Source organism: Telopea speciosissima, chromosome 1 (assembly GCF_018873765.1).
Source record: "Telopea speciosissima isolate NSW1024214 ecotype Mountain lineage chromosome 1, Tspe_v1, whole genome shotgun sequence".
NCBI classification, from domain to species: domain Eukaryota; kingdom Viridiplantae; phylum Streptophyta; class Magnoliopsida; order Proteales; family Proteaceae; genus Telopea; species Telopea speciosissima.
This window is the reverse complement of record NC_057916.1, coordinates 3,240,307-3,260,635: the sequence shown is the minus strand read 5'-3', so window position 1 is coordinate 3,260,635 and position 20,329 is coordinate 3,240,307. Positions and strand designations below refer to the sequence as shown.

At 39.4% G+C, this 20,329-nt stretch overlaps 2 protein-coding genes, 1 non-coding gene and 1 pseudogene across 5 annotated transcripts; all 4 read right to left on the bottom strand.

Annotated features, from left to right (window-relative positions):
* Positions 1-382: 382 nt before the first annotated feature.
* On the bottom strand, positions 383-1,289 carry LOC122671811 (2-methyl-6-phytyl-1,4-hydroquinone methyltransferase, chloroplastic-like). Its single transcript, XM_043869262.1, has one exon. It carries the CDS (start codon positions 1,260-1,262, stop codon positions 405-407), a length of 858 nt encoding a protein of 285 aa, XP_043725197.1. The 5' UTR covers positions 1,263-1,289; the 3' UTR covers positions 383-404.
* A 1,499-nt stretch (positions 1,290-2,788) lies between these two features.
* On the bottom strand, positions 2,789-2,915 carry LOC122649306 (annotated as a pseudogene).
* A 7,604-nt stretch (positions 2,916-10,519) lies between these two features.
* On the bottom strand, positions 10,520-19,824 carry LOC122671792 (2-methyl-6-phytyl-1,4-hydroquinone methyltransferase, chloroplastic-like). Of its 3 annotated transcripts, none has more exons than XM_043869234.1 (2): positions 18,918-19,824; positions 10,520-10,581 (listed from the first exon to the last, which is right to left on the bottom strand). In XM_043869234.1, the coding sequence occupies exon 1, from the start codon at positions 19,809-19,811 to the stop codon at positions 18,951-18,953; it is 861 nt and encodes a 286-aa protein (XP_043725169.1). In that variant the 5' UTR covers positions 19,812-19,824; the 3' UTR covers positions 10,520-10,581; positions 18,918-18,950. The 3 variants fall into 3 exon arrangements, with proteins under 3 accessions (XP_043725169.1, XP_043725186.1, XP_043725178.1); XM_043869251.1 differs by lacking the exon at positions 10,520-10,581 and adding an exon at positions 18,838-18,893 and having other exon boundaries at positions 18,952-19,824; XM_043869243.1 differs by lacking the exon at positions 10,520-10,581 and adding an exon at positions 18,878-18,901 and having other exon boundaries at positions 18,952-19,824.
* Positions 14,031-14,150, bottom strand: LOC122649302. The gene has a single exon (XR_006331264.1). It is a non-coding gene; the product is annotated as a U5 spliceosomal RNA (small nuclear RNA).
* Positions 19,825-20,329: the final 505 nt, after the last annotated feature.

The following is a 20,329-nucleotide window of genomic DNA, read 5'->3' as shown; positions in this document are numbered from 1 at the left end:
CCCTGGGAGATCGGTCTTTCCTTGTCTCATAAGCTCGGACTCGGTCCGTCATTTCCGACCCATCACTACGAATATGTGTATTGCAAACAAGTCCAAATCTAATCCGTCAATGATTTAAATCTTTTTCAACCTTACCATGATAGAAGTTTGGAACTTTGGATTGATTGTTCCCATCTGGTTAAGTGGTTGGATATTATGTTTGTAGTTAAGTATTTTGAATTTTGAAACAGGGTAGGAATTGAATCTAATTAGCGCATAATTTAAAGATTTTATTAAATCAAAATAAAACTCGTTATCTTATTACATACATAACACATTCTCACTCTTTATTGGCAAGTACAACATAGTCTCTCTCTCTCTCTCTCTCTCTCTCTCTCTCTCTCTCTGATAAGGTGATAAACAAATCAAATAGGAATACCTTTGGGAACAATCTTATCTTTGAGCCACATGTAGGTAGTTATTTGAACATAGTAAATTGCTGCTATAGTACCGATAAGAGAACGTAGATTGAAACCAAAAGCAATCAGAGGCTTCTTCTTCTTCTTCTTCATATCTTCTGCCTTTGGACCACCCAGTTGTTGTAGAGGAGAATCTCCTGGTATCGACTTCACTCCTGTTACACAGCATCCAATGATAAGCCCATGCCGACGGACCCCTCTGAACCATTTCGGACCAATCCTCTTGAGTTGAATATCTTTGAATCCAGCTCTTTTGAACCATTCGATGTACTCTTCCTCCTCAGGGAACAGCATCCACAGATCCGCAATGAAACGAGTCAACCAATAGGTTGGATACACAGGTCCAATCATACATGCCTTCCCACCTGGTTTCAAAACCCTAAATGCTTCAGTGATACCACGCTGTGGGTTAGGCCAGTATTCGATGCTTCCTGCAGACACATATCTATCAGCATAATCAGTTGGGAAAGGAAGATCTTCAGCATCACCTTCAATGATGGTGCAGTGCTTCAAGGCTTCTTTCTGCTTTGCCTTGGCAAGTTGGTGCGGAGATTGGTCGAGAATGGTAACATTCTTGGCATCTACCTGCTTAACAACACCACAAGTGGTGAACCCAGTTCCACCTCCAACGTCTACCACTATCAGGTTCCGGTCATGGAGGTCCAAGGTCTCTACGGCTTCTTCCCTCATTTCTTCGGTATAGTGTGGAGGGTTTCCAATGGTATCATAGAATATAGAGATGATCCTATAGAACCAATATGCCTCTTTCTTGTTTTGAATAAACCTCCCCTGAGAAGCCATCATCTGATGAGGTGATCAAGAAAGAAACCTAATAACAAAGGGATATGATGAGAATAGTTGAAACCCCACCCACAACCATTTATATAGTAGTAAAGACTAGAGATGCACATATGCATTGGTCTTCACGTCAAGGGAGATCAGTTTTCAATTCTAAGTATGTGATGTGAACTATACGTTTCGAGCAGGTATGATATTTCATTGAAACATGAGTTCACGGGGAAGGAAATTCGATGGGATCCTTGGAATTTGCCATTTCTAGTCATAGAAGTCATACAGTCTTCCACATCAATTTAGGAGGGGGACCCCATGAAAGGTTAAGAGGGTTACTCTCACGCCCCTATCTATAAGATACATGAAGATTCCCTTTCTTATTAGATCTCTTTGCGACTCTGGCTTCCATGCGTGGGTGAAAAAACCAAGGAAAAATGATAAAATCAGACAGTGACTTCTCAAATGGACTTTAACATGTGAATGATAACATGTGAATGAGGACAAGGACAAGGCCTCCATGCGGACCATGAATTATTTAAGGGTGTCAATTGGTATGAATTCGATTCGGTAGAATACATAGAAAGTAGATATTAAAATCATATTGTATTAAATACATATTGTATTTTCAATGTCGATACCATATTGATTCGATATGATAGGGGTGTTGGTTTTTATTTGATATGAAATAAAAGAACTGAAATAAAGGGTATAATGATTCATAAGGATATTTTATGAAGCTGACTCTTGATGGATTAAAATACAGATGTCAAAACTTAACCTGAATCGTTCAAACTGGCTCGACTCAGATCGATTGAGCCTAATCCAAATCGAACCGAGGCTTTATCGGTTTACGGGTTAGAACACCATTCGGTTTCGGCTTGTTCGGGCTAAACTGATTGGCCCGACCGTTGGAAACGAACCCAAATCGAACACTAAAACCGACCCAAACCCTAAAAACCCTACATAATCCCTACCCAAAGGCCAAAGCTAGTCTATATCCTTTTTCAAATCGAACCAAATCAAATTGAACTGATAATATAAACCGAACCAAAACCAAAAATAGGATATTTTATGAAGCTTACTCTTGATGTATCAAAATACGGATGTCAAAACCTAACCTGAATCGTTCAAACTGGCTTGGCTCAGTTCGATTCGGCCTAATCCAAATCGAACCGAGGCTTTAGCGGTTTGCGGGTTAGAACACCATTCGGTTTTGGCTTGTTCAGGCTAAACCGAATGGCCCGACCGTTGGAAATGAGCCAATCTATATCCTTTTTCAAATTGAACCAAATCGAGTTGAACCGATAACATAAACCGAACTAAAACCAAAAAGTATTTATTGATTTGGTTTGGTTTCGGTTTCCTAACACTCACATCAAAACTTTAAAAAAGAACCGAACTGTCAGATTGACACTATCCGAACTGACATCCAATCCGTTTACATCCCTACCCAAGTCCCATTACCACTAATTACCATTTCATCAAGCACCTCACGAACGAAAATCACAATTCTTTTAACCATAGAATTATAGGGTCTCAATCAATAGAAAGAAACCCTTCACAAATTGGCGTATGCCGTTTATAAGTGGCAAGCACACGGTATTCTTTAGTAAAAGGCGAAAGAATAGTTCGCTTTGTGCTTAGCAATGTGCTTAGCACACGGCTGCGTGAATTGTTGTTGAACAGACCACCTGATTATATAGAGCTCTTTTACCTTTCCATTCTCCGATCCAAATCGACGTGGGACTAAATGTGGGATACGGTATTTTCTTCTCGACAGGTTGGGCTAGCAGATTGCCAATTGAAGATCCTTCCATCTTTAGTCTTTACTGAATTTCAGATGCCTTAAAATGTGAGACGCAGTGACTGGCACATGATTAAATGAATAAATTCTTTAAGTTGCACATATCAAACAAAATAAACCCATAAATTAAATCTAAGGTTGTCGTTCTAGCTGAGTTCATGTTCATTTTTTGAGCCAAATTGAAGAGTAACTTGAGTGGCATATATATAGGATTGAATTCTTAAGGGTGTGAGCTCCTTGGAGGGGTAGTCACCATTCACAAGGCTGAGCCGAGGTCGGGGTGTGGGTGTGGGTGTGGGTGTGGGTAAAACCTTCTTTTTAGATAGTAAAAGTTTTGCATTTGAGTTTTTTCTAAAACTCGGTTTACCATATTCGTATACGATGTACATGTATACAAATAGACACAACCCCATGAATGGTTACCTCCCTGTACGTGGAGGAATATATATAGACACACTTCCCCCTGAAAGAGTTCATTCTTGTACGTATAGGCTACATGTATATGTATAGGTATACCCCTTCATGAAAGGGTATTTGAACCTTATGTATACCATGACTTGCCTGACATTTTACACATCAACAGAAAACGATTTATGTCTCTGTAATTGTCCATTCCAGAGACTATTTTCTTCTAAAACAGATAATATAGCCATTGAAAAATCCTACTGTACTCGTATTAGGTACTGCTAACCTATACGTTTAGTGAGTTGTTTCATCTATGAGGGCTAGGTGCAAGGTCAACCCCGTTTGCAGAGGTGAGGCATCTAAAACCTTAATGAGAGTATCTGCCTGATACGATTCAACTCAACCTATTTGTGCTTGTCGCTGTGCGTGTTGTTCGAAATTATTTTTTCTGGTTCGTGTCCTACGATTGTTATGCTACTACAAGTATTTATCTATTACCGTATCACAAATTAGTCTTACAAATTCTGCCTTGTAAGTATATTTCTAAAATATGTATTTTAAAACTAGATAGGAAAGGCTTTCTATATGTAGTTTGCTTCCTCTCTAAATTTAAAGATTTTCTCTCATAAAAAAGAATCGTTATCTTATTCTTCCTCCTGCATTTCAATCTCCACAGGTCACACACAAGCCGTCATGAGGGCATCTTATAAGACTATCGATGCCCTAATATCTAAGGTCTATGTTGAACCTACACCGATCGAACACACCAAGAACAAACACAACCCTTTACAATCTAGAACCTCTTGCTTCGGTGAGCTAACCCTCCCTCTTGTCTAACTGGGGAATCCAGACTCTTATTACCATTTCATCTTGTCTACCACCTGGGATTCAAACTCTTATTACCATTTCATCAAACACCTCGAGAACCAAAAGCACAACTCTTTTAACTATAGAATTTGTTTGCTGTTTACAGGTGGGATTCAAACTCTTATTACCATTTCATCAAACACCTCGAGAACCAAAAGCACAACTCTTTTAACTATAGAATTTGTTTGCTGTTTACAGGTGGCACGCACAAGGTATTCTTTAGTAAAAGGCGTAAGAATATTTCGCTCTGTGATTTCCTATGCTCTAGACCACCTGATTATATAGAGCTGTCTCACCTTTGCATTCTCCCTTGACCAAATCGATGTGGGACTAAATCTCACAAAGTCCCACATCACCTTAATTATATAGAACTATAGGATCATGGAGTCCAGTATTTTCTACTCAACAGGTTGGGCTAGGAGATCGCCATGTGAGGATCCTTCCATCTTTACTGGCTAGTCTTAGCATTCTATATACATTTTCTAGTTTTGTAGTAGAATACACTATGTAAATTAATTTAATATATTTTTTAAGTCGGAATTTAAGCCTAGATGTCATGGACGTGTTCAAGTCGGATTTTTATCGTCTCCATTTATCTGTCCCTCTATTTCCTCCATTTCCTCTCAAGGGGGGTGGAAATGATCACCCTACCCCTGCCCGAACACACTGCCTGGGTGGGATCCACTCCCCTCCCCCACATTAGATAAAATGGAGGAAATAGAGGGACAGATAAATGGAGATGATAATTTTCCGGTTCAAGCCTAACAAAACCAGCTTCAATCCCATTTGGACACAAAATTATTAATTCTAATAGACAACTAAATTGAAACTGAAATCGAGAAAGCCATTTAATTAGAACTACTTAATAACCATTTAATCAGAATCATTAATTAATTTGGTAAATCATAAACGTTTAATAAATAGTTTGGTTTTATTTTCTACATTTCATTCCTTGAAATGGACCGATTAACACCCTTAGAGCCCATAATAACATACCCCCAGCGGGCAAATTTTCTCCTCCAGATCTCTGCCCGGCCCAATTCCCCAGTTGACCAGTTCCTCTAATAGAGGGGTGGTGGATCCTACCTGAGCAGAGTGTTCAGGCAAGGGTAGGGTGGTCATTTCACCCCCACCCCCTTGTTAGAGGAACTGTGGAACTGAGCCGGGCAGGGAATTGGAGTTGATAAAGATTCCCCCAGTGGCCCTACATGTGAATGTTCAAACTACTTTTCTCATTATTCGAGACAAGCGCAATCAGCCTTTATGGATTCCGATTCATTCAGCCAAAATCAAGAAACTTGAAAAAAGATCGTAGAGGAGAAGTGGAGGTCTTTCTCATTTCGAATTAAGAATGAAAAACTATTGGCTTAGTTGACTCCTTCACTTGACGCTGGTCTCTAACGTGCAAATTAAAAATATATACTTAACTATGGCGTGACTCTTTGTAGAAGAAAATTTGCAAGTTAGATTGTTTTTGTGAATTGGGTTACTATAGTGTGACCTTTCTTGGATTAATTATCAAGTTATTTGCACCATATGGGAGGATGATGTGGCAATTCTAATCACTCACTAATAGAGGAATAGTATGGACTGAATAAGTATCAAATTTCAAGTTCAAATTCAATTACATATCACCTCTTGTATTGGTACTGTTTCTTGGTATTTTTTAGGCGAACATATAATGAAGTGCACCCTCATGTACTCTTGGATTTTCAAAACTTTAAACTAACTTGTTAGGATACAGTGGACCTTGACATTGTATAAGCAAATTGGTAGGCTCTGTGGGAGAGCGTGACCCCTACATGCCCAGACACAGACGAAAATGCTGTCCCAATTGATGCTTCCATGTGTACTCCCATTGGCCTACGCTTTCGTACAAAAAAACACATTCTTTTATTCTATATATTTGAAAATAACAATAAGCTTAAGCTCAACCCAACCCAAGAAAATATATATATATATATATAGAAGACATGTACCATTTCAACACGTGACCATATTCATTGACTTATGTGACTGATTCCATCACCACTTCATCAGTCATTTGGGAGTCTTGGGACAAGCTCCAGACCCTCTACTACTGAGTTGTTCGGTAGCACCGTGTTGCCAAGACACGGTGAGGAATGTAATGACCGCCTTACTCCCACTCAAGTAAAACGCTCGAGCAGGGGTAAGGCGGTCATTGCATGCCTCACCTTGTCTTGGCAGCACAGTCTTGCCAGGCAGCTCGGCAGTAGAGTATCCAAATTGGTCTAGAATCCTACTTTGATGATCACCATCACTCCACGAACCCGGCTGGAACTATCATCCAGGTTTAGCTTTTTGGCAATCTTATTACAACAACAAACTAACTAACAAGGAAAAAGAAACACACACACACACTGACACACAATTTCTCTCTCTCTCTCTCTCTGTGAGATAATCAAAGAGGCTTACCTTTGGGAACAATCTTATCTTTGAGCCACATGTAGTTAGTTATTTGAACATAGTATAATCCTGCCATGCTACCGATAAGAGAACGTAAAAGGAAAACGAAAGCACTCACTCTAGACTTCTTCAAATCCTCTACCTTTGGACCACCCAGTTGTTGTAGAGGAGAATCGCCTGGCATCGACTTCACTCCCGTTACACAGCATCCAATGATTAGCCCATGTCGACGGACCCCTCTGAACCATTTCGGACCAATTCTCTTGAGTTGAATATCTTTGAATCCAGCTCTTTCGAACCATTCCATATACTCTTCCTCCTTAGGGAAGAGCATCCACAGATCCGCAATGAAACGAGTCAACCAATAGGTTGGATACACAGGTCCAATCATACATGCCTTCCCACCTGGTTTCAAAACCCTAAATGCTTCAGTGATGCCAAGTCGTGGGTCGTGCCAAGCAGATTCGATGCTTCCTGCAGACACATATCTATCAAGATAATCAGCTTGGGAAAGGAAGATCTTCAGCATCACCTTCAATGATGGTGCAGTGCTTCAAGGCTTCTTTCTGCTTTGCCTTGGCAAGTTGGTGAGGAGATTGGTCGAGAATGGTAACATTCTTGGCATCTACATGCTTAACAACACCACAAGTAGTGAACCCTGTTCCACCTCCAACGTCTACCACTATCAAGTTCCGGTCATGGAGGTCCAAGGTCTCTACGGCTTCTTCCCTCATATCTTCGGTATAGTGTGGAGGGTTTCCAATGGTGTCATAGAATATAGAGATGATCCTATAGAACCAATATGCCTCTTTCTTGTTTTGAATAAACCTTCGCTGAGAAGCCATCATGAGGTGATCAAAAAAGGAAGGAAGGAAACCTTAAAACAATGGAAATGAATGAATATTACTTGAAACCCGGCCACAACCGTTTGTTTATAGTAGTAGAGATGCACATGCAATGCTCTTGAGGTTAGGCAGGGGGGTCAGTTTTCAAAATTTTTGCTCTGGTCCGGCTAAAACTAGAAGGAGAGAAAAGACAATGCCGTAAAACTTTGGAGGTATATTGGATTAATTATTATTAGGGTCGGCATCCTCTACGGGGGAGTGGCCCCTGGAGCGGTCATTTTATCCTCTTCTATCATGGCGTAGCCGGTACACTGCTTCCCCTTGAAAATTTTTGTCCTTATTATTATTTCTAAAGATCAAACCCATTTCTTTTTAATTAATTTAGAGGAAAAGGCCCAACATGTCAGTTTTTTTTCTTTTTTTTTTTGTAAAGATCAAACCCATTTCTTTTTAATTAATTGTGTAAGGTTTGTTGTCCTAAAGTAGACAATTGCCTAAATCCACACGATTAAATTATTTTGACTTTAAACTAAACCCACATGACTAAGTTTGCATTAACATGTTTGTTTTACCCACAAAAAAAAAAAAAAAAAATTTAAACAACATGGTATCCACTACTTGTTACTCAGTTACATTGGCAGAAAGCCTTACAAGTCGTCTTAAAATCGATATTTCACACAACAGACAAGGTTGTATAGTTAATGATATTTTGAGTAACCAAATTGTTCTTTAATTAATAACAATTAATCTAATCTAGTAAAAAATTTCGTATACCATGACTTTTATATCATCCACATCCAAGCATTTAATTATGCCAGTGTCCTTTTCGAATATTCAGACATTCTTGACTTACCTTATCCTCATCTCATAATCATAAAAATTTAGAGAATTCGTTTTTAAAATTTTCATTGAAAGCGGCCATAATTCCTATGTCACTTAGGTTAGTCCATAATTTGCACCACTATTAACACACACCCTACATTGTGAGCTATATATATATGATTGATTAAGAATTCATAATTCATAATCCTTCTATTGTGGTGATCACTACTTTCTCATATAATCATGATAGCCAAAACATAGATAGGATATCCATCATATGACTTATGTCTAGGGGTGTCAACCAGTCGGGCTCGGTCGGGTTCGGTTTGGCTTAGCCGGGTCTGACGGTGCTTAAAACCTGCATCGTGACAGCTCGTTTAAGTATTCGAGTCGGGCCTGGTCAGGCTCGATCGGGCTTCGGGTTATAATCAGTTAATATAATTGGGCCTTAAACGGTGCAAAACTAGGTTATGTGCCTGTTTACATATAAACGGGCTTTAAATAGTGCAGTCCATTAAAATTGAATATTTTAATTTTACAAAGAGGTGTACTATCTTACCACCTCTTTTCTGTTTTTTTTTTCCACTAAAATTAAATATTCCAACCGTTCGAACATGACCGATTCATTAAAAATAGGTTGAAATAGTGCAACTCGTGCTGGCCCATGTTCCATGATATAAATTTAAACTAAAAATAATATCATAAAAATATACCCAATACATCAGCCTGGATGTATATTCAAACAGGTTTTAGTCGTGCGGTCTCGATCGGGTCTATCTGGCCAGGCCTAAAATATGCATAGAAATAGTTTATTCAATTGTGGGATTGGATTAAAAGGCAGCGGGCCGGAATGAAAAGAACATTTGCAGTCCAATATTACAGTTTTTTTTCTTCTATATTTTACGTATGGGAGAGGGATAGGCACACCATCCATGTGCCATACCAATGGGGGATGGGACAAAACATCATAAAGGATGAACAAGGGGTTAGTTCAAAGGGGAAAACAAAAAAGATAGACATTGAGGGCGTTGGCTTCGTTTGGTTACAAGGAGAATTAAAAGGGAAGTAAAATTTTCATACCTAAAAAAGAAACTTTTATAATCATTAACCCATGTGACTCTATCACTAATTCCAAATCATTCCATATTTGGTTATTAAATTTCACTTTACTTTGCATCAATTCCCTTTGTTTTAAATTGTAAAATAAAAATTACATTTAAAATGTATCATTACTAAATATGGTTATAATTTATGTAGGTTATACAATCATACGCGATAATGATTATAAAAATTTCTTTTTTAGGTAAGAAAATTTCACTTCCCTTCCCTTTAATTCCCCTTGCAACCAAACATAGTTTTTATGTATATGACATTTTAAAAAAGTTTTAGAAAATTGATCACAAAATAAATAAATAAATAAAAAAGGAAATGCTAGAATAGGTTTACTCCATTATAATCCCATTTTTTTTTCTTGAAAAAAAGGCTAGGCATACCACCGTTATACTGCAAGTTAGGGCCTGATGTGCATATCTCTGTCTTCCTTCCATTCAAAATGACCCTCTTGCCCTCTTATATGATACCCCCATCTACCGTACTCTACGCAGGGGATGGTAAAAGGATAATTATGACACCATATTTGTTATACCACATGGGTGGAGGAAAACTTTTGCCATTTAATGAATTTTTTTTTTTTTACCTATATATTCTAAGGAGAAAAGTTCTCTATGGCAGGAGTGTATCTCCTACGTCCAGACATAGAAGGGTTGAAATGACAGTCTCATCCCTCATGAAAGGTGAAAATTCCATACCCATGATACCAACACGCAAACTCTCATTGATCCCATGCGTGCGTAAGAACCATGCATCCCCATAGAGAACGCCGACCCATATTTTGAAAAAGATAATTACCTCTAAACTCAATTGAACGAGGAAATTAAAACAAAAAACAACAAACTCATACTTCCCATTAATCATACACCATTTCAAAATGTGACCTAATTCATTGACCGAGTCTAACACCACTTCATCAGTCAATTGGAACAACCGGTCTGGAATCCTACTACATGACCATTACTCCACGAAGCCGGCTGGTACTACTATCCAGGTTTAGCTTCTTGACAATCTTATTACAACAACAGGGTTTAACAGGAATAAGGAAACACGGACATACACGTACACTCTCACTGCTCCAGATCGTCTCCAGCGCAGCTACTCGTCTTGCCTGTCCATAGGGCTGCACGCAAAGATCGCCTTACTCCCACTCGGGTAAGGCGTTCGGGCAGGAGTAAGGCAGTCTTTGCGCACGACCCTGTGTCTGTGCAACACAGGCAGGAAGGGCAGCTGCGCCGTAGACAATCCAAATTCCACTCTCACTCTCATAATCAAAAAGGCATACCAAAGGGAATAATCTTATCTTTGATCCACATGTAGTTAGTTATTTGAAAATAGTATATTCCTGCCATGGTACCAATAAGTAGTGAACCCAGTTCCACCTCCAATGTCTACCACTATTAGGTTCCAGTCATGGAGGTCTAAAGGCTCTAGGGCTTCTTCCCTCATATCTTCTGTCTAGTGTGGAGGGTTTCCAATGGTATCATAGAATATGGAGATGATGCTATATAACCAAAACGCCTCTTTCTTGTGTTGAAGAAACCTCCATTGAGAAGCCATGAGTTGATAGAAGGAAGGAAGGAAACCCTAAAAAAGAATGGGATGAGAATACTTGAAACCCACAACCATTTATATAGTATTACTACTTAGAGATGCACATGCATTGGGATTTGCATGTCATGCGTTGCCTCTTGAAGTCAAGGAGATCAGTTTTCAAGACTTGCCATTTTTATCAAACTGTCTGGGCCGGCTACAACCAAGAAGGGGGAGAAGACTCTCATTTCGTAAAATAAACTTTGGGATATGTCATTTTCAAGGGAGAATAACAGCTTGACCGACTCTCTGACAAAGAAGGTATTATCGGTAACGTGTAAGATGATGTGACCCATTTTCGATCCATGACTCAGCGGTATTTGTAATCTACAGCCATGAACATTTACGTTATCCTTAATAAATGCTTTTACAAAAAAAAAAATGTCACTTATCATGAGAAGAAAACAACAACAATAAGGATCATTTGTATTATATATTACAAAATAAACATGATTTTAGGGACTAGAAGCGGATCAATGGAATCGCCCGATCCTGATTCTGGGCTCATCCCTTATCGCTGCATGAGTATGGATGAAGGTTAAAAAGGTTATAAAAAAAAACATTTTTTTAAAATAAGATAAGGGTAAATCTGTCTAACCCTGACCCAAATCAATACGATGCGATCAAAATTGATATCGACCAAGACGAACCCCATGTCCGATACCGATTCCTAAAAACCTGAAGATAAGTATTTTTTCTCATTATTTTCCACCATAAAATTCCTTCTTCAGACCGGCACCACAAAGGACAATAAGCTCATTTGCGTGCCACACATCAAATTTCTTGGGTGGTCAAGAGACTCAAGACAAGCATGGCCAATAAGATAAAAACCAAAATCATTAATTTCGGGACGAGGTTAAGCTTGAGATTAGGAGTTATTAGGTCCAAGTTGAGTTAATTAATTGTTTATACAGGCAAACCGACACAAGTTAATGTCTTAATTAGCTTGTGATTGATAAAGTCGTATTAAAAACTGACTGACTGAATTGACTACTTTACTTAGTTCACTAATCCACTTGACGCCGGTCTCTAGCATGCAAATTAGAACTATATATACCTTTGGAGATACCTTGTCAATTGGTTAACTAAAAATTTTGACGAGTTAGATTGTTCTTGTGAATCAATTGCGTTAACTATGGTGTGACTGTACCTTATTTATGCCACGTGGGAGGGTGATGTGATATTTTTACGTCACGTTCCCCAAACAAGAGACAAAATACCTTTCAGTTCTCAGATCAGTAAGTTCTTGTAAGTACCCATCTAAAACGTTGACACGTGGATAAGTAACATTCAACGGTTATTTTTTAATCCTCTCGAAAACCCACCCAACTCTAACTCAGTCGGGTTTCTCTATTCGGGTTTCCTCTCTCACTAACCCGGTTGTTCTTCTCCTCTCTTCTCTCTGTCTCTCTCTCGTTGCTGGAGTGTTCTAGCGACGGCGCGACGGTAGTGCAACGGAGACTAGTATCTAAGGTTATGAAGAGAGAGCTTACTGTGAGAGATGCTCATCGTTTGGGATATCGTCCCTGCTTGGATTTCAGCCAGGAGAATCAACGGTACGTACAGTGTGGGATTGTGAAGGATCGGACCAAGTATTTGATGGTTGTGGTTTCTGGTGGTATGAACAAACAGGAATCAGATGATCCGATGTTATTGCAAGTGAATGTTATTTGGGGAGATGAAAGGTAAAGACATAGTGAAAATTCATAGCTCAGATAAGAACTAGTGAAAAAAATGGTTTTCTAAGATCTGAAATACAAACGATTTAAGAGTCTTGTTCTAGTGTTCCTGTTTAGATTTTCAAATCCTGGTTTTCTAAGATCTGAGTTGTTGAATCTGATTTTTGTTGCTGTTTAAGATTTCATATCATTGTTTATTTACCAAATCAGATCATCATTGGTTTACTCTTTTGAATCCCTTACATCCTGCAATCGATTTCTCAATCCTGTCTAGGTTTCAAGAATCTAACTTCGAGTACGATGTTTCTAGATTATTTACCTTACTGAAAAGACCCTTCGACAAGAATATCTTCCATATTTGATTTGTTTCCATTGAGTTTTTAAATAGCTTTTGAATCTGGGTTTTATCCCTTACCTGCGATTCTGGTTTCTTTTGGGCTTTCGAACTGACAGAGTTCTTATTTTATCAAACTGGTAAAGGACTAGATTAGTAGAGAGGGTGATCAAAGTCAAGCACAGACGAGCTTATAGGCAACCAATATCAAACATAGAGATTCTGGTGGGTTGTCCGTACATAGGGGGTTGCCCATTTGAATTCCCACTGAGATTAAATAATGAAAAATCACTCTGATTTCTGAACCCTTGCTATTTCGTGCGAACAATTGAGAGAGGCTCTTCGTAGCTCGTGGGGAGAAGCTCTGGTTTGACGCAATCCGTCGCCGTCGCTAGAACACTCCGGCTGCGAGAGAGAGAGATGAGTGAGAGAGGAGAGGAACAGTCTCGGTCAGTGAGGCAGGGAGGCGTGAGTCGTGAGAGAGCAAACCCGAACAGAGAAACCTGACTGAGTTAGGGTTGGGTGGGTTCTTGAGAGGATTAAAAAATGACCGTTGGATGCTACTTGTCCACATGTCAACTTTTTAAGTGAATACTTACAAGAACTTACAGATCTGGGAACTTGAGAGGAGAAAAAAGAAAAATCCGAGGAGTCGAACTCTATCCCGCCAACTGAAGATAAAGTCCAGGAACACAACCTCGGAAGTGTGCGAACCCCTACATGCGTCTGCTACAAGAGTTTTCTGATGTATTTGCATGGAACTATGCGGAAATGCCTGAACTTGATCCGGAGGTCCATCTTAACAAATATTAATGCCATAGCAACACCGCACCTTGAATGAGCATTTCATCAAACACTTTAAGAACTAAACAGTTTACAACTATAGAATTATAGGGTCTCAATCAATAGAGAGACCCTTAAAAAATTGGCGTATGCCGCTGTTAGGTGGCGAGCACACGGTATTCTTTAGTAAAAGGCGAAAGAATAGTTCGCTCTGTGCTCTCCACACGGCTGCGTGATTTTACAAAGCTTCGAGCGCTTGACTATGTAGAGCCCTCTCACCATTTAACTCTCCATTTCCAAAACGATGTGGGACTAAATGCCCTAAATCCATCTTAATTAACTTTAGAAAGAGGAGCACGTGGCCCTGTATACTTTCTCAACAGGTTGTGCTGGGAAATTGCTGAGTCAGGATCCTTCATGGTGAATTTCAAATGCCTTTGAACATGAGACGCAGTGAGTGTCATATCATATTGTCACATGTGATTGAAAGAATAAATTCTCTACGTTGCACTTATCAAACAAGATAAACCTAAGGTTGCCGTTCTAGCTAAATTCAGGCTCATTGGTTTTTCAATCCAAATTGGGTCGAGTTTGGCCAGGTTCTTCATCAATTTGAAGGGGTCTCATTTAGGGATGTAAATGGATAACGAACCGAATCCGAATTCGCATCCGTATTCGTTTAGGGGCATCCGTATTCGTTTAGAGATATCCGAAAATAATCCGAATACTCCGATTAAAATCCGTCCGAAAAAATCCGAATACTTAATAATAAAAATTAAGTAAATAATGATTTTTAGGGTTTTGAAGATTAAACAAGTTCTAGAATATGCTTAAAAGAGAATCATGATCTAAGAGATATGGATTGAGAGAGAATTGTATCCGCTAGGGGAGGAAGGTCCGGTTACACAAGGCGATATGTAAACGAATGGTCGAAAATCCGAATCCGATCCGCATCCGAATCCGTTTAGAGGTATCCGTATTCGGCCAGGGAATATCCGCTCCGATCACATCCGATCCGTATCCGATCCGAATCCGATCCGTTTACATCCCTAGTCTCATTCACCTAGGGGCAGGAGAGGGTGGGAATGGGTATTGGGAGGGCATTTTGGAATATACTAAAACCCTAGGAGGGGTTTGTGAGCCCTAGGATGATGGGTGAACAGTCTTCTATGGGTGAAGGAAAACTTTATCCTAAGTTCATTAATTTTTGAACTCAAATATTGAAAGTTTCAACTTTAAGGTATTGTGAGTTGATTACTCAAAATTAGGGAAATTTACAAGGTTAATCAAAGTAGGGTTTGTAGGGGTGGAGAGGGAGGGAAAACAGGGGTGGGGGTGGGGTTGCAGAAGAAGAAAGAAGAAGATGAGGGCAAGGCAAGATTCTAAAACTCTGGTTTCGATTAGGTTTCGATCAGCTAGAAATCGAGTTCATCTCAATTTCGACCATATCTCGGTCGAAACCTGAAACTTTCTCTAGTCTAACTCGAACCTTGGTTTCGAGAACCAAAAGTTATTTTTTTACTCTGATTCTTGTTGTGCTGCCTATTTTTTACATTTTAACTCCAATCCATGCATTAGTTTCACATAGAGAACACTAAAAATAATATTTGTGGCATTGATCCAAGTTTGATACTGTATATTGTTCTTGGACATGATATCGAATAAGGTTTGACTGGAACATAACACCTTCAATATAAATCAAATTTAAGCAATCTTGGATTTGTTAGAAAGCTTTGTTTTAATAGCTTTCCAACAAGTCCAAGATTGCTTAAATCTGGTTTATATCGAAGGAATTATGTACCGGCAAACTTAATTTGGTGTGCGTGAATGCTATCAAAATCGCTCTGAATGAAAATATTTTTTTGGACATCAAAACAAATGACTATTTTACCGCACTTCTGGGTTTTAGCAATGTTTTACCATATAAGATTTATGGAATTTTTAGATTTGAGAAAAATCCGAACTTGAAAATTGCACCAACCGCCGAAAATCTAGTTTTTGTTCTTGAACTGGGGGATTGACTTTTTTTCCTTTTGAAATTTGATTTTTTAACTATTTTATTGGATTCAAATAGGGGGTATTTGCTTATTTATGAATAATATCTTAAGCAAATAAAATACATATACAAAATCATTTACTTAAATGATATTAGGAATAAATAAGTGTTTGTCCTGGTTTCTGACATTGTTACTGCCATACTTAAGTTTTCGTACTGGTTTCGAGTCAAGTTTCCCCAAGTTTCGATGGGCATAAGTATCGAAACTTACAAAATTATCAACATCTCGGTCGAAACCAGTCGAAACCATCGAATTTCGATCGAAACCCTAGATTTTTTAAAATCACCCTTCAACTCATCTCGAAAACCTGGGAAACCGAGTTAACTCGGTGGTTTCGACAGGTTTCGATCGAGTTCTTCTTCCATGGGGCAAGGTGGTGTTCCTATTCAAAGAAGAAGATGATTGGGGGTAAAAATGTAAATAAATAATATGTAGATGAGGAAGATACATTGTTTTGGGTAGTTTTGAAATAGGCATTTTTCACTTGGGGAAGCCCCTTTTGGCATGGTGGCGGTTGCTAGTACAGTAAAGCGCTAGCCTAAGTCCAAGGAGAGGTCATTGTTTCGACTCCCCCCATCAGGGATAAAGATCATTTACAATCCCCCCCCCCTCTTTGGCCGGTCTTCCTTGAGTTGGGACGCTAACCTCTAGTGGCCCATGGGCCATAGGTAAAAAACATTGAACAGGTACTTTAATAAAATCAAACCCAATTTTAAATAATTTTATAATTTTCCCAAATGTTTTTTTTTGGGGGGATAAATCCCAAGGTTTTTTCACCTAGCTGTTGGAATGTCATAATAACCTACTCTTATATTTACGACAATATGAATAAGAATACCACTCTGAAGTGGTTTGATGCACCAACAATGTCCAAAGTTATTCCAGGGACAATAAATACTCTTGTACAGTGTAGGGGTGTCAATTTGGGACCCAAACTATTAAAGTCATCTCGGACCAGCTAAAACCGGAATCAAACCATGCCATTAAAGGATGGGTTTTGGGATGGATTATTAAATGGGGTGGGATGGTTCTGGGGAGTTAGTTTTGGGACTAATTACAAAATGGGATTGTTCAAGCCTAACAAAACCAGCTTCATTCCCATTTGGGCCCAAAATTGTTAATTCTAATAGACAACTAAATTGAAACTAAAATCGAGAAAGCCATTTAATTAGAACTATTTTATAACCATTTAATCAGAATCATTAATTAATTTGGCAAATTATAAACGTTTAATAAATAGTTTGGTTTTATTTTCTACATTTCATTCCTTGAACTTGACCGATTAACACCTTTAGAGCCCATAATAACATAACCCTTGCGGGAAAATTATCTCCTCCAGTTCTATGCTCGGCTCAATTCTCCAATTCCTCTATTAGAGGGGTGGTGGACCCTACTTGAGCAGAGTGTTCGGGCAAGGGTAGGGTGGTCATTCCACTTCCTTTGTTAGAGGAATTGTGGAACTGAACCGGACAGGGAATTGGAGTTGATAAAGATTCCCCCCCCGTGGCCCTACATGTGAATGTTCAAACTACTCTTCTCATTATTCAAGACAAGTGCAATCAGCCTTTATGGATTCCGATTCATTCAGCTAGAATCAAGAAACTTGAAAAAAGGTCGTAGAGGAGACAAATTAGATCCTCTACTGCCGAGCTGCTCGGCAGGACCCTACTGCCAAGACACAGCAAGGTGGTAAATGGCCGCCTTACCCCCACTCGAGCAGGGGTAAGGCGGACATTCCCCGCCTTGTTGTGTCTTGGCAGTAGGGTCCTGCTGGGCAGCTCGACAGTAGAATGAAGTGGAGGTCTTTCTCATTTCAAATTAAGAACGAAAAACTATTGGCTGAGTTGACTCCTTCACTCCTTCACTTGACGCTGGTCTCTAACGTGCAAATTAAAACTATATACTTAACTATGGCGTGACTCTTTGTAGAAGAAAATTTGCAAGTCAGATTGTTTTTGTGAATTGGGTAACTATGGTGTGACCTTTCTTGGATTAATTAGCAGTTTATTTGCGCCATATGGGAGGGTGATGTGGCAATTCTAATCACTCAATAATAGAGGAATAGTATGGACTGATTAAGTATATATCAAATTTCAAGTTCAAATTCAATTACATATCACCTCTTGTATTGGTACTGTTTCTTGGTATTTTTTAGACGAACATATATTGAAGTGCACCCTCATGTATTCTTGGATTTTAAAAACTTTAAACCAACTTGTTAGGATACAGTGGAACTTGACATTGGATAAGCAAATTGGTCGGCTCTGTGAGAGAGTGTGACCCCTACTTGCCCAGACACACAGAGGGAGTGAAATGACTACCCCCATGAAAGGCGGAAATGTTGCCCCAGTTGATGCTTCCATGTGTACTCCTACAGAAAAACACATTCCTTTATTCTATATTTCTATATATTTGAAAATGACAATAAGCTTAAGCCCAACCCAAGGAGAAAGAAAAAAGAAAAAAAAAAACATGCACCATTTCAGCACTTGACCTCATTCATTGACTTATTTGACTGATTCCATCACCACTTCATGGATCCAGATCCTCTACGGTGCTCTGCCCGTGGCTGCCTGACTGACGTAGACTAAGCTGCATGCACAAAGACTGCCTTACTCCTGTCTAAACGCCTTACCCAAACGGGGGTAAGGCAGTCATTGCGAACAAGGCCCAGTTTGCTCCGCACAGGCTGCTACGGGCAGCTGCGCCGTAGACGATCTGAATTGCCACTTCATCAGTTATTTGGGAGTCTTGGAAAAGCAAACCAGACTCCAGAAACCTACTTTGATGATCACCATTACTCCACGAACCCGACTGGAACTATCATCCAGGTTTAGCTTCTTGGCAATCTTATTACAGCAACAAACTAACAGGAAAAAATAAACACACAATTCTCTCTCTCTCTCTCTCTCTCTCTCTCTCTCTCTCTCTCTCTCTCTCTCTCTCTCTCTCTCTCTCTCTCTCTCTGAGATAATCAAAGAGGCTTGCCTTTGGGAACAATCTTATCTTTGAGCCACATGTAGTTAGTTATTTGAACATAGTATATTGCTGCTATGGTACCGATAAGAGAACGTAGATTGAAACCAAAAGCACTCATAGGCTTCTTCTTCTTCTTCTTCTTCATATCTTCTGCCTTTGGACCACCCAGTTGTTGTAGAGGAGAATCTCCTGGCATCGACTTCACTCCTGTTACACAGCATCCAATGATTAGCCCATGTCGACGGACCCCTCTGAACCATTTCGGACCAATTCTCTTGAGTTGAATATCTTTGAATCCAGCTCTTTCGAACCATTCCATATACTCTTTCTCCTTTGGGAACAGCATCCATAGATCTGCAATGAAACGAGTCAACCAATAGGTTGGATACACAGGTCCAATCATACATGCCTTCCCACCAGGTTTCAAAACCCTAAATGCTTCAGTGATACCACGCTGTGGGTCAGGCCAGTATTCGATGCTTCCTGCAGACACATATCTATCAGCATAATCAGTTGGGAAGGGAAGATCTTCGGCATCACCTTCAATGATGGTGCAGTGCTTCAAGGCTTCTTTCTGCTTTGCCTTGGCAAGCTGGTGAGGGGATTGATCGAGAATGGTAACATTCTTGGCATCTACATGCTTAACAACACCACAAGTGGTGAACCCTGTTCCACCTCCAACGTCTACCACTATCAGGTTCCGGTCATTGAGGTCTAAGGTCTCTAGGGCTTCTTCCCTCATTTCTTCGGTATAGTGTGGAGGGACTCCTATGATGTCATAGAATATAGAGACGATCCTATAGAACCAATATGCCTCTTTCTTGTTTTGAATAAACCTCCGCTGAGAAGCCATCATAAGGTGATCAAAAAAGAAAGGAAGGAAGGAAGGAAGGAAGGAAGGAAACCCTAAAACAATGGAAATGAATGAATAATACTTGAAACCTGGCCACAACCGTTTGTTTATATAGTAGTAGAGATGCACATGCAATGCTCTTGAGGTCAGGGAGGTCAGTTTTCAAAAATTTTGCTCTGATCCGTCTAGAACTAGAAGGAGAGAAAAGATAATGCCGTAAAACTTTGGAGGTATATTGGATTAATTATTATTAGGGTCGGTATTCTTTGTGGGGAAGTGTGGCCTCTACTTGCATGTGGTCCATGAGTTAGAACATGTGCATTGACATCATGGAGACGAAGTTTCCGCCTCACTGTCATGGCGTAACCGGTACACTGCTTCCCCTTGAAAATTTTTGTCCTTATTATTAGTTCTAAAGATCAAACCCATTTCTTTTTAATTAATTGTGTAAGGTTTGTTGTCCTAAAGTAGACAATTGCCTAAATCCACAGGACTAATTATTTTGACTTTAAACTAAACCC

What these genes read in the sequence shown, in the direction of transcription:
- LOC122671811 (XM_043869262.1), bottom strand. Translation starts at nt 1,262, where the DNA reads ATGATGGCTTCTCAGGGGAGGTTTATTCAAAACAAGAAAGAGGCATAT.
- LOC122671792 (XM_043869234.1), bottom strand. Translation starts at nt 19,811, where the DNA reads ATGATGGCTTCTCAGCGGAGGTTTATTCAAAACAAGAAAGAGGCATAT.